The sequence below is a fragment of the Euleptes europaea genome, chromosome 9 (genome assembly GCF_029931775.1).
Source record: "Euleptes europaea isolate rEulEur1 chromosome 9, rEulEur1.hap1, whole genome shotgun sequence".
NCBI classification, from domain to species: domain Eukaryota; kingdom Metazoa; phylum Chordata; class Lepidosauria; order Squamata; family Sphaerodactylidae; genus Euleptes; species Euleptes europaea.
The window spans coordinates 22,883,684-22,898,602 of record NC_079320.1 but is presented as its reverse complement, the minus strand read 5'-3'; the positions used below and the strand labels follow the sequence as shown (position 1 = coordinate 22,898,602).

The 14,919-nt window shown below is 43.6% G+C and overlaps 1 protein-coding gene across 1 annotated transcript in view; it reads right to left on the bottom strand.

The window, feature by feature from the left end:
- BANK1 (B cell scaffold protein with ankyrin repeats 1) overlaps positions 1–14,919 on the bottom strand; it is a 155,965-nt gene that overhangs the window by 82,878 nt on the left and 58,168 nt on the right. The window contains exon 8 of the mRNA XM_056855824.1: positions 10,960–11,156. Within this exon, the coding sequence (XP_056711802.1) occupies positions 10,960–11,156 (197 nt within the window). The remainder of the gene's footprint in view (positions 1–10,959; positions 11,157–14,919) is intronic.

Genomic DNA, 14,919 nt, shown 5'->3' with positions numbered 1-14,919 from the left:
TATTGATTTGTTGTTATTGATTTTAATGGCTTATAATGTACTTTTAGATCTTTATACTGTTGTAAGACATTTAAGGCACATTTTGTGGAGAGGTAATAAAAAGCATGGATGAATAGTCTTTTTAAAAAAAGTCTTTTATCTTTGAGGCAAAGCCTTTGCTGAAACATTAAAGAAATGCATCTTTTTATTTTTACTGTTCTGGTAAGGGACAAAAATTTGACTCTGTGCATCGTGTTCCTGACTATGTAAAGTAAAAATATCTGCAAAGTAAAGAGAAGTTTACAAAATAATGTCTACAGGCAAATTTCATCACAAGGTGAGAAATTTATACTGAAGTTGTTTGTAGAAAAAGTTATTTGTACTGGTCAAACAAACAAGAATATAATGTATGGGGTGGGGGCAGAGTAGTGGCTTGTGATTCCATAGAGGATTTCCACAGACAGCAGAGGTCAGGCTTTTTGCTGATTGACTCCCTCCTCATGCAGATTTCTGACTGCCCCCAGCCCCCAATGTTGTCCTTAGGGGTCTCCCATCCTCCAGTAGCAGTATTTCAGGGGCCATTCAGAGCTGCTACGGGAGGCCATGCAAGTTCTATATGGAACTAACCGAGTGTTAGTTTTCAAGAGAAGAAATGCAAGGTTCTACTCAACCTTCTCAGGGTTGCAAACCATGGTTTATCTAAACTAGCTATGGTTAGTTGAGCATCCTTGATTTGTTTCATTATGTTAAACCTGTCTTCCATATCCCCACAAACTAGGTCCATGCTCTGAAGACATTCAGTGGATGATTTATAGTGTGTGCAAAGTCCTTGATTAATAGGGTTGCCAACCTCCAGGTAGTAGCTGGAGATCCCCTGCTATTACAACTGATCTCCAGCCGATAGAGATCAGTTCATCTGGAGAAAATGGCTGCTTTGGCAATTGGACTCTATGGTATTGAAGTCCCTCCCCTCCCCAAAACCTGCCCTCCTGAGGCTCTGCCCCAAAAACCTCCTGGTGGTGGTGAAGAGGGACCTGGCAACCCTATTGATGAATCCATGACCAAAATCAATACTTTATGTGACTTTGTTACCATAATTCCGAAGCTGAGCTTTGTCTTCAGCAAATATTCATAAATTAACTTTATATACTACTTCAGCAGGTACTTAACTTGTGTTGTTAAGAGTTTAAAAGATTGTTTGGGTAATTAATGCCCCCCCTTTAACTTAATTCACACTGATTACATTTACATAAATGTACAAATAGCACAAGCATCAGTACCAACCTATAGAAGATGAATTATTAGAAACAAATTCCAGGTTTGGCTTTGGCAACAAAAGGAACAGCTCTTTGGAGAATAAATGAGAACGTATTTGGCATGAGATTTCATGAGAAACAGTCCAATCTTCTGTCCTGCATCAGATTGTGCAACAGCTAAACATCAAAAGTCCCGATAATGGAAGTGTTTGGGGAGAACTGTGGGTAGTGAAAGATTCGCATCAGCAAAGATTAGCAACCTCAAACGCAGAATACCTAGAGCAGCAGAACACAACGCGCACTGGTTTGCTGCCAAAATAAGTAACACGTCTGCTGTGCACAGGAAACACATTACTTATTTTTGTCTCCGGGTGGCAGACGTCAGCTGTAATTAAGGACTCCTAGATGCTTTCCGAGTTAATGGGGGGGCTTTTGAAATGAGAGATAATGAATTAATCTATTACAAAGTTTGTAGACAGTTTTATATTCTATCCTTGTTTATTTATTAACATGATGGCCATCCTCTGGTACCTCCTAGTTGACTGTGCCCTTGTTCTAATCCCTCCCTAGGGTTGCCAGCTCCAGGTTGGGAAATACCTGAGATTTTGGGGCAGAGCCCAAGGAGGGTGGGGTTTGGGGAGGGGAGGGACTTCAATGCCATAGAGTCCAACTGCCAAATGGCCATTTTCTCCAGGGGAACTGATTTATGTTGGCTGGAGATCAGTTGTAATAGCAGGAGATCTTCAGCCACCACCTGGAGGCTGGCAACCCTATCCCTTGCGCCCCCGCAATCTACACATTGTTTGCTCAAGTTCATTCAAGGAGTTTTTATCTTGTGTATTGTTTTTACCTTGTTGGGCAGCTGTTATATTGTTTTTATGCCTTGGTGGCTTCTTACTGGCCTTGAGTCCAAGGAGAGAAGATGGTTTACCAGTGTCTTAAATATATGAATAAATGACCAAATAGCATCCAACAAATAGCATCTTTATCTGGCTCCTTGGCTATACATGCAGAGAGTGGCCCCAAATGAATGGCAAGAATGAGGAGAGGCTAGAAGAAGGAGCCATGGCCAAATTCTGGAATGTTTTCATATGAGCAGAAATGCTCAGCTTCCTCCTTTGTGGTTCTCTGAGCATTTGAAGTATTTATGCACAGGAAAACAATATTCTGCACTACTTTTAAGCAGGTTGCGAGGTCTCAGCCCTCAACTCCAGGAGCTTGTAGGGGTAGAGCATGAAGAAGGTAGAGGGATTGAACTCGTGACATCATTTTGAGGTAAAACTATAGAGTTTTGGGGACTTCTCACAATGTCTTGATGTCACTTCCAGGTTTTACCTGGAAGGGACATCATGGTGTCCATCGATGTCACATACTTCCCCATCTTCCACCCCCCTCGCTCTTTTGAGCAAGCATGAGGGACACGGAAGCATTGGCAGGAGGACTCCCGCCATAAGTGGGTAAGTGGCAACCCTATTCTTAAGGAGAAAACTATTGTTCTTCCTTAAGGAACATTCTCATGCTATGATATGTATAGTAGGAGAGTTATCCCATGTGTGCATACAAATGACCAGGCTCCAGTAGAAAGATGATGTGAGGGCCAGAGACGAAGCAAAAGCCAGCATCTGAGAAGCTTAGCAAGGGCTAAAGCAGTTTGGTTTCCTCTGCAACCCTTGTATTCTCTTCCCCTTTACTTAAAATATTTGCACTATTTATAGTCTGTCTTTTTCGTTTGGACCCAAGGTGGATTACAAGAGTGTCAATACCATCGACAGATGGGACATTCAATAAACAATGCAATACTATTATGGTTGTAAAACCAACCATAAGTCTAAAAACAGAACTGAAGCAAGGCATAAGTATTAACATGACATGTTAAATAATGCAAAATTCCATAGCAGGATCCTAGTTTCAACAAGCTATACACAGTAGTGCAGACCACAGTCCCTAATAATTTTTCTAAGTAACTTTGTGAATCATTTAGTACTGTGCAACCCTGTTGCCTGTATAGAAAAGCCTACTTATTGCCTGGTGGCTCAGACTCCCTTCCTGGTTTGCCACGGGGGAGGCAGGTATCTTTACTAGATGGATCTTTGATCTGATCTAGCATGATCCTTTTGATGTTCTTAAGAGCCCCATCTGAGCTTTTCCTAATTGAGCTTCAGTAGGCAAGTGAAAAAATAGACTGCGTTAAGACTGGCTTATTAGCAGCACTGTTTTGTAATATCATTTTAATCTCATTTATTGTTTTTCATTTGCTTTTATGATGTTTGGAATGCCTTTGCTGTACACTATTTTAAGCCTTTTTGGGGAACAGAAGTATAAAAATGTAAGTAAAATGTAACCTATGGTACTGGCAGGTAACACATTTCAGAGGACATTCACACAACAAAATGGGGGGAGACATTCCATGTCAGGAAATTGTGGTTGCGTGAAACAGCACTTGAAGAGAAATCTCCTTGGAATACAGGCTCTAGCTTAGTCAACTTTTGTTGACTCTCTGCTAGTGCTGTACAATAATAACTAATAAAGATAATCATAGCTTGCCAGCAAAGTATATTTCTCATCAGTTCTGTCTTACCTGATTAATTAAACAAACACATCATAAGACATCCAAAATGACTTTCCGAAGTACATTATTCTGAATGGGTTCAAGAGGCTCACTGTATCGGTAATTTTCTTAATCAGAGTTAAGCAACCAAGTCAGGAGTAGCAAAAAGCATTTTATGGATTTTCCATCACTCAGTGCAAATACTACAGCATCCACCCTCTAATGAGCATTCCAATCATTGTGCTTAAATGCCATCATCTGGAAACCATTGTAAGGTCTATAAAAGATTTGTCAATGGGCTGATTGGCATTAAGCCATTGCTAAAAGTTTTCAGCGATACATTTCAGTTGGAACCTCGATGCCGGTGTGCAGCAAGTTGCCTACCTTTGCTGAAACTGAACCATACAGTCATTGACATTGATGACTGTATCTCAAAGGAGGAGGAGAAGCAGAGGTTTAGAAAGAGGGACAAGATTTTACCATTGCACGCTTTTACTCAAAGAGGAAAAATACCCACTATTCCAATTTTCCCCATGGGATGCTGTCATACTGTTAAGGCCAATGAGGTCTACTCTGTGAAAGAATCTGGGAGCCCCATGTAAGTTGCTCTAAAGCCCAAACTACATGAAGAAGAGAAGAGCTGGTTTTCATATGCTGACTTTCTCTATCACTTAAGGAACAATCAAACCGGCTTACAATCGCCTTCCCTTGCCCTCTCCACAACAGACACCTTGTGAGATAGGTGGGGCTGAGAGAGCAGTGACTAGCCCAAGGTCACCCAGCTGGCTTCATGTGTAGGAGGGGGGAAACCAACCCAGTTCACCAGATTAGCCTCCACCGCTCATGTGGAGGAGTGGGGGAATCAAACCCGGCTCTCTAGATTAGAGTCCACTGCTCTTAACCACTACACCACGCTGGCTCTGCCATGACATGGGAGATCCAGGATCAGTAAGTATTGTAGTTGTCTTTTTTAAAAGTGTTAAGAATAGCCTTGGAAGAGGGTGGGACATGACAGAGATCAGGGGCAAGGCACTGAGGAGGCTAATCTACTCCCCTCCCCTGCTGTTTTCATCACATTCTCCAGTTTGGAGCTGCTATTTGCCTTATTTTCCCTCGTAAGGTAATAACAGCTCTGGGGAAGGGTGAGTTGTCTATAGGATGTTTATCCTGCCTTTCCTCCAAGGAGCTCAGGGCAGTGTACATGGTTGGTCCCTCTGTGATTTATGCTTAGAGCACCTCAGTAAGGTGGGTTAGGTAGTCTGAGTCAGAGTGATGGCCCAAAGTCAACTGGAGAGCTTCATGGCTCAGAGGGGATTTGAACCCAGGTCCCCACAGGCATTCTGATCATGCTAAACCATCTTTTGAATTTCATTGGGAATGTTGCATTGAGAAAACAGTGTAGGGAGAAAGAATTACAAGGCTCTTGTTCTGACCAGCCCCGTGAACGCACTAAAAACTTACCTCGCATTTTACACGCGTCCAGTACAAAAGAATCCAATACGAAATATTGTCGAAGGCTTTCACGGTCAGAGTTCATTGGTTCTTGTAGGTTATCCGGGCTGTGTAACCGTGGTCTTGGAATTTTCTTTCCTGACGTTTCGCCAGCAACTGTGGCAGGCATCTTCAGAGTAGTAACACTGAAGGACAGTGTCTCTCAGTGTCAAGGGTGTAGGAAGAGTAATATATAGTCAGAAAGGGGTTGGGTTTGAGCTGAGTATTGTCCTGCAAAAGTATTGTCCTGTAAGTATCAAGATAATGTGCTAATGAGGGTATGGTATGTTAATATGGAACCATTGTATCCTGAAGTGATCTGTTAATGTGTGTAATCCAAAGCTAATCTGTATGGCTATTGTTGAATGTTGTCTTTGTCTGGAGGTTTTTCAGGGCAGGAAGCCAAGTCTTATTCATTCTTAATTCTTCAGACTTGGCTTCCTGCCCTGAAAAACCTCCAGACAAAGACAACATTCAACAATAGCCATACAGATTAGCTTTGGATTACACACATTAACAGATCACTTCAGGATACAATGGTTCCATATTAACATACCATACCCTCATTAGCACATTATCTTGATACTTACAGGACAATACTTTTGCAGGACAATACTCAGCTCAAACCCAACCCCTTTCTGACTATATATTACTCTTCCTACACCCTTGACACTGAGAGACACTGTCCTTCAGTGTTACTACTCTGAAGATGCCTGCCACAGTTGCTGGCGAAACGTCAGGAAAGAAAATTCCAAGACCACGGTTACACAGCCCGGATAACCTACAAGAACCAATCCAATACGACTTTAAATTTCTGTTCCCACCGCGCTGCCTTTCTCCGCTGCATTCGAAAAGCCCAGACCGGCACGCTCCCACGCATGCCCAGTTGGCGCCCCAAGCAAGGACGGCGATTGGTCCAGCATTAGTAAGGGAGGCGGGGGGAGTGCGGGGGTTGGCTGGCAGCAGGAAGTGGGCTGGCAGCAGGAAGTGGGCTGGCAGCAGGAAGTGGATCGAACACGCATTGCATGTTCCCACGTGGTTTTTTTTTTAATTCGCCGTATAAGCGGATGCGCTTAACGCGGCGAAATTGCGCTCTGGAGACGTCCTCGGAATCCTTCGGGTAAGTTAAAGTGGGAACATGCAAGGAAAGCCTGCAGAATTCAGAGCCGCAAATGCGCAGTGCGGACATGGCCCAAGTGTTAGTGGTGGAAGCAAGTGGCTATAAGGTGAAAGGTTAATTGCCCTATGTTTACACTGCACTGAAATGACAAGGTAGGTTTTACAAAAAGATAAAGGGCAAAATCCCAGAACTGATGGAGCTGTGTTGTCTTCTCGAGGAGATTAAAGTAATGCACAGTAAGACATTTTATTAGCGCTCACAATCATATCTGCTTTGGCAGAAGAAAAAACCCAAACTGAATTCCAAACTTCAGAAGTAGGTACTCATTTAAGAAAGTGGGAAGCATCCAAAACAGATATCCATCTTTCTCAAGTCTATCTTAATGCTACAGATTCTAGTGAATAGCAGTAGACTGTAACAGCAGTACTTTCACTGAATTTTTATTCTTTGGGGAATGGTTGCTAGGGAAACCGTGAGACTAGAACTTATTTTCTAGATCACTTGATCACTGACTGCAACACTAAAGTTTCAGATATTCCCCTATTGGGATCATTCTCAACACTGTATGAATGTAATTTCCACTTATTTTGTTAAATAATTTCAAATTTGAATACTACAGCCAGAGTGGTGTAGTGGTTAAGAGTTGTGGTTAGCAGTGGTGGTCTCTAATCTGGAGAACCAGGTTTGATTCCTTACTCCTCCACATGAGCTGCGGACGCTAATCTGGTGAACCGGATTGGTTTCCTCACTCTTACACATGAAGCCAGTTGGGTGACCTTGGGCTAGTCACAGTTCTCTTAGAGCTCTCTCAGCCCCACCTACCTCACAGGGCGTCTGTTGTGGGGAGGGGAAAGGAAGGCGATTGTAAGCCAGTTTGATTCTTCCTCAAGTGGTAGAGAAAGTTGGCATATAAAAACCAACTCTTCTTCTTCTAAATGTGAATACTAGTGCAGAAATTTGTACATTTGGATGACTATGAACACAAAGGTTGTTACTCTAGCTGCTGGTATGGCATAATATTGAACAGAATGAGCTAAGAGGTTCAAATCTCAGCTGGGGTCCTTGAAATCTCCCAGAAATTACCACTGATCTCCAGACTGGATCTTTTCCCCTGGAGAACATGGCAGGTTCAGATGGTGGGAGCAATGGCATAACATATTTGCTGAGCTCCCTTCCCTCTCCAAATTCTACCCTCCCCATGCTCCACCCCAATTTCCAGGAATTTCCCAACCCAGAGTTGGCAGCCTTAAATCTCACCCCTGCCAGGACTTCACTGTGTCCTTAGACAAGCCACTCTCTCTCACCCTTAGTCACTCTGTCTGAAGCATGGATATAATTACGATAGCCTTCCTTACAGGACCATTGCAAGGACTGTGAGACATGTGAGGTGCTTTGAGTACCCAACACTAAGCATTATAACTCCATAAACTACTAAAGAATGGACTGCAAGAATATGCTCATGAACATTTCAGGAATGGCCTATTTACTAAGATGGAGAGGAGGGCATGGTGAAGCTGATGCTTCCCCTGTACTTGCTGGAACTGCATAAAGATTAAAAAGTTTTGCTTGACGTTACTAAGGATATAACTGGATACGTATTGCCATTAGATCAGCTTGTTACCCTTTGTATTTATATTAAAGATCTTGTCCAAATAGCTTGCCACCAAGCAATTTGTTGAAAATATGTTTGTTGATTGCAGATGCATTAGTGGCTTTGAAACAAAAGTCCTTGCAAACTGCATCAGTTAAGGAATGACTTAATGACTTGTGGAGTAATGTGAAATTGGCTGAATTAAAACAATTTGTTTGAACTGAACAAAATCCATCTAAAGGAGATAATTATTATCAACTTCCCCCCCTCTTTAAATATCAGATTTGTGACCATATACTACGTGTCTTTGAAATATACTTGCTATGAATATTGTATAGCTATGCAAATATGAGTCAACTGAGCACCAGTCTGCTCTTCTTTCTTTCTTTTTCTTCTTTTTTGTTTCTCTTTGTTTTTATATGTTGGCATTGTTCACTTTTCTTCTTCATCATCATCATCAAGAAATGACATGTAAAAAGCACAGTAAATCAATCATCAGAGCTGCCATGTAGCTTGGAATCTTGTTTCCCATAGAAGTGTTGGTTTTTATATACCGACTTTCTCTACCACTTAAGGGAGACTCAAACCGGCTTACAATCACCCTCCCTTCCTCTACCCACAACAGATACCCTGTGAGGTAGGTGGGGCTGAGAGAGCTCTAGCAGAGCTGTAACTTGCCCAAGGCCACCCAGCTGGCTTCGTATGTAGGAGTGGGGAAATCAACCTGGTTTCACCAGATTAGCATCTGCCACTCATGTGGAGGAGTGGGGAATCAAACCCGGTTCTCCAAATCAGACTCCACCGCTCCATAGTGCTCTGCAAGATGTTCCTGGAAAAGCAGGAAAACACACTGAGGTCCCAGACTCCCCCTCTCGTTCCTCCTGAGCATTCAGAAGTAGACAAGCTTTGGACATGGAGGCTTCATTAAGCCAACATAACTGATAGCCACTGGCAGCCATTACTAGATTTTGTAGCAGTAGGGTTGCCAGGTCCCTCTTCGCCACCAGTGGGAGGTTTTAGGGGTGGAGCCTGAGGAGGGTGGGGGTTTGGGGAGGAGAGGGACTTCAATGTCATAGAGTCCAATTGCCAAAGCTGCCATTTTCTCCAGGGGAACTGATATCTATCTGCTAGAGATCAGTTGTAATAGCAGATCTCCTGCCACCACTTGGAGCTTGGCAACCCCATGTAGCAGTGAATTCCATAATGTGTTGTGTGAAGCAATACTTCCTTTGTCAGCCCTACCCATCCACTGTGTTGAGTGCTCTTGAGTTCTGGTAATTATCACTCATGTGAACCTGCCCATTGGTCAAGATCATTCTCAGAGGCCCTGCTCTTTGTGTCACCACTGTTAAGTGAGTAAGGATCAAAGACAGGAGGACCTTTTATAGGTTCTCTCTGTTCTAGCACTGAAACAGTAGAATCCCCCTCATAGTGATTCACCTGCACCAAACCTGATGTCTTTTCGACATCACATCCCCCACCCTTCCGATCATTTAGATCAATCCATTCCTCTTTGGAAGTTTGCTTGCCCCTTTTTGAAGTGTATTTTGTATTTATTGTACATTTACAATTGAATGGTGTTACTGTAGACCTCCAAGAAAGACTCTTTTTGGGGGTTTGGGTGTAAACCGGAAGTGCAGTCATCTCGTGTGTGCACACACAGGCAGGGCTCCAGAGGGGCTTGGTGGATTGGTGGGGAATTTCCTGCCAATTCCACCCACCTGGCAACCCTAGATATGGAGGAACTACATGCATGCAGCCTATGGTCTCACCCACAGCATATGAAATAATGCACTGCATTGTGAGGATAAAAATGGAGGAGCTGAGAATGAAATTGTGAACTGCTTTGGGCCCCCATTAGGGAGAAAAGTGGGGTTTAAATACATAAATCCATCTTTACTTGAATTGGGGGTTGGACACAACCATCCACAGTGAGCTACAGCTACAAGCGATGCTTTTTCGCAGGGTTATTTGCCACCACAACTTTGGGAGATAAAAGGTTGCCTCATGACCAGGTGGTACCATAAAAATGGTTTAGAAGTAAATGCTCCTCCCTGCCGCATCCCTCCTGGCAATGGTTTAGCACGTGAAGATCAGGCTTTGTCATGACTTTTGCTTTAGCGGAACTCGGTGACTTGCACGAAGCTATTTAGATTCCACCAGTGCCATCTCATCAGGGAGACAGCCCCTGCCTTCCTCTGCCTGAGGCCAACCGGGATTAGCTCCTGCAAGAGAACACATGCTGGGCAATCTGTTCTTCCCCTTCCTCCTTCTGTGACTAAGAAATGAATACGGACATTCTGGCTGCGTATCATGAGATGCCGAGAAGGGGAAAAAAACGTTCCTTTGATCGTGCTCCACTAATGGGCCATTCCTGCTCTGAAACTTAGTATGATTATGGTTCACCTCGCTTCAAAGTGAAGCGCTCTGACGTTCAGTTGGGAAAGAGCAGGGAGGTACAAAAGCTGCCTCTTCATTTCGGCAGAATGTTGGCACAGGCTGTTCAAGGATGCGTTTGCAAGAACGGATATGCGATTTTGACAATGTGGTTCCAAATTGTTGCTGTACATCATAAATGGTATAATCTACAAGGTACGGCTGTTGTGTATTTTCTCTCGTTCACAGGCAAAGACAGCAGTGTAAATTAATGCAGATCCAAACCAATGTTTGCTATCACCTGCATAATCAGCAGAACATCACAAAGCTTGCTCGAGAATGCCACTGCTTTTTTGTTTATGCATCCAATAACATTTGCAAACCTGCTGCCCGTTCAGGACATTTACCTACAACTGTGAATGTGTTTCCCCCCTCCTTTTGGAATGGAAGAACAAAGATACTCTCCCATGGCATTTCTACGGCAGGTATCCCTACTTCTCTTAAAGAAAAACGTCTTCTCTGGCAGCACCAGCAGCCGTTCCTAAGAAGCTAGTTATACATATTATATGACTCTTGCAGAAAAAGTACAGATACTTACTGACAATTCTTTAATGATTTCCTGAATCTCTTTTTGGCCGTGCTTTTCTGCAACGCCTGCTGGGCTTTCTCCATATTTATTGGTTACCTTGCAAGCCTGAATAGCCCCAGGATGTTGGAGGAGAACAGTGGCAAGCTTCTTTAGTCCAAATTTGGCTGCACAGTGGAGAAGAGTAGGAAGTTCTTCCAAATGAGAGTCTGCATTGAGAAACAAACATAAACGCTACATTTCTAAAAAAAAAATCTCCAATTTATGCATTTACTTTGAGAGCGTAGAGAAAGTGGTGTATGCTTTTTTTTAAAAAAAAATCACCTATTTCAATATAGGAAAAAGAGGAAGACCCAATAAGAGATGGATTGACTCTATAAAGGAAGCCACGGCCCTCAGTTTGCAAGAGCTGAGCAAGGATGTTAAGGATGGAACGTTTTGGAGAACGTTGATTGATAGGGTCGCCATGAGTCAGCAGTGACTTGACGGCACATAACACACACACACCCAATATAATCCTACCTGCACTTTGAGATAATCATAAGGGAGTAGGGAATCAGTCACATGAACACATGAAGCTGCCTTATACTGAATTAGTATATCAAGGTCATTATTGTCTACTCAAACAGCCAGTGGCTCTCCAGGGTCTCAAGCCTTGGTTTTTTATATCGCCTACTTCCTGATCCAACTGGAGATGACAAGGATTGAACCTTGGACCTTCTGTATACAAAGAAGATGCCCTACTATTGAGACATGGTCCCTTCCCATACAACCTGCCACCAGCCCAATATGAAATGCCTTTGTCACTATTGACCACCTTCCTGGCCACTGGTGTGTGTGTGTGTGTGTGGGCAGGTAAGGTTGCCAGCTCCAGGGTAGGAAACTCCTGGAGATTTGGGGGTGGAGCTGGGGAGGACAGGGTCCTCAGTGAGGTACAATGCCCTAGAGTTCACCCTGAAAAGCATCCATTTTCTCCAGGGGAGCTGATCTATGGAGAAGAGCTGTAATTCCAGGGGATCTGCAGGTTCCCCCTGGAGGCTAGTATCCCTAACCCCTTACTCCTCTAGAATTTTATGGACTTTATATCTTTCCCCCTAGCCCCTTTCCTAAGCCTTGGGGGCTCGTTTGGGATTTCTTAACAGTAAATCCCAGCCTAGTCCTTGTTGCTTAAGGAGAAGGGGCTAAGGGAAGATGTAGGGTTCCCAACACTGGCTTGGCAAACACTGGAAGATTTGGGGGGGGGTGTCTGTGGGGACGGAGTTTGGGGATGATGTGATGTTATTCCTGGGTGATGTTCTGGACTCCCTAGGGAAAATTCCTACACTATGACTATGTCGAGGCCATTTTTCTCCAACTCCTCAGTTCCTTGAGGGTGGGTATATGGGAGGCTTAGGAAGAGAGATTGTCCCCTCCCCTACAGTATTTCAAGGCACTGTTTCCCAGTGAAGGCAGTTAAGGAACAAAACTGCACAGCAGTGGAAAGCCATGCAATTGGTTAGATCTAATCAGCTCTTCCATGGGTGAGAAAGGGAGGAATGGATCTTCTGTGACTACATAAAAGGCTATGCTGGGGATCATGGGACCTACATGGACAAAAGCCCTGCAGGACAGGGGGCTGCAATAAGGAGAGGAATTGGCTGAGCAAAAAGGCTGGTTGGATCTGACCCATTAGTGTTCAGGCCCCATTTCATTATAATTCATCTTCATAGCATGCAGAACTCCTTTTAATGATGTTCTTTTCTTTAAAGGTAACATCTGCAAGGAACAGGAAGCCAGATAAGTTGTTACCGCTGACAACTAATGAGTATTCCTCTCTCTCTCTCTCTCTCTCTCTCTCTCTTTGCAAAAAGACAATTCCACATAGCGTAAGCACTCCCAATGATGCATATTTGTTATCAATGAGCTTTAAATGCACATTTGGCCTTTGTGGCCTAGTTAAACACAACATTTCTAGAGGGGGGATAGTGTAGTAATTGGACATATAATGGCTTTCCCCCCTCAGTCCTTCCAAGGCCCAGAATTATAGCTGCAGCTATAATTGTGAAGAATATCAGTTTGTGAAGCATCCAGACCATTTAGGATGGCTGTAATCATAATTGTACATGTGGGGATGAGGTCATTAAGCGCTGTTCTGAAATAGCAGGTCAGGAGCTTGTTGTCCCTTTTATTTGCCGCTTGGGATGCTTTTGAAGAAGGTAAACTGAAATCAATTGATTGCTACACAGCATCTATTGTTAGCGGCTGCAGCAATCTGAGTGGTGGTGGGGGGAGAATTCTTTCTTCATGCCATTGGGAATTTTAAAGACAAGGGATACACTCACAATACAACTAGAAAAAGAGGGATTTTTTTCTATGAGGGAAATTAGTAGTGCTCACCTTTATTTCTTTGTTTCTAAAACTTGTAAGTGACATTTCCAGCCCAGATGGGGCACTCGGAGCAATTTACTGTGCGATACCACTGCCCAAGCCAAATTTGCAATACGAAATACAGCAAATGTGATAAAAATCAGTTTTGAAAAAATCACAACCCAAGCACGAAAGAAACCATGGAGGCACAAGACTCACTTTCCAGGACGTAACACTAAAAGCTTTGAGAAAACAAAACACATTACACGTTAGCGGGCCGTTATCAGCACAGTTGTTCAACAAATATGTATCTGTGGAGCCTTGGAATCGAAGAATCTTCCTCATTCTTCGATTCTCAGGGCCAAGTTTTTTGCAGCCATTTTAGCTAGGCGAGCCCAGTATTCAACGGCAGACAAAATCATTTATCTTCTATCTGATGAGGATCACTATGTCACTATATGATGTTACTGTATGCATTGGCAGCCAAGAAGATTCATGCTAAATTCTTGCCCTGATGCAATCTATGTTATGCCCTGATACTGAAAATTTTAAAACTGTTTTCAACCTTGCTATGTTTTATTTCATTGTTATATTTATTACTGCCTGGGCAGTTGTTTTTGTTACATTGTTATGGCCTTTGGCCTTATACAATAAATTTTACCTATCCATTACATGTCAATTGGTAACAAACCCAAGAAGACACCCACAGGGCAACCATCTTAAAGAGCCAGAGGCCCTTCTAAAAAGATTTGTCTTACAGGCCCTCCAAAACACTGTGAGGCAGAGCTTCTTGTTTCCTCTGGAAGGCAGCTACACAGCTCTGGGGCAGACACGGAAAAAGACCACAAGTAGGCAGCAGCAGAATGTACCCTTGCAGGGGTCGGGACAATTTAGGGCTGCTAACCTCCAGGTGGAACCTGGAGATCTCCTGGACTTACATCTGATCAGCAGATGGCAGAGATCAGTTCCTCTGGAGATAATGCCTGCTTTGGAGGGTGGACTCTAGCCAATTGTGGTGTAGTGGTTAAGAGCTGTGGTTGGAGCAGTGGACTCTAATCTGGAGAGCCGGGTTTGATTCCCCACTCTTCCACATGAGAGGCGGACGCTAATCTGGTGAACAGGGTTGTTTTCCCCACTCCTACACGCAAAGCCAGCTGGGTAACCTTGGGCTAGTCACACTCTCTCAGCCCCACCTACCTCTCAGGGTGTCTGTTGTGGGGAGGGGGAGGGAAGGTGATTGTAAGCCAGTTTGATTCTCCCTTAAGTGGTAGAGAAAGTCGGCATATAAAAACCAACTCCTCTTCTTTTTCTTCTTATGCCTTACTTCAGGGATTTCCCAACCTGGGGCTGGAAACCCTAGAACAACTAAAAGCCTTGTTGAGTTGAGCTTAGCTGCTGCATGGGCTTATACTGGGAAAAGTGGTTTTTTTAATGGAGATGCAGATGCCTTCACCTCTTTGTTTCATTTCATACCAAAATCTTAGACTTGCCCCCCTTCATCCCTGCTCCCATCCTGCACACACCCTGTTTTATATACAAACAGACATGCACATGAATAAGTAGCTGCCGCTTTGGGCCCTTAGCTAAAAGATGGAATATGGCAGCGAGCTTTTTCTGTTGATCCGA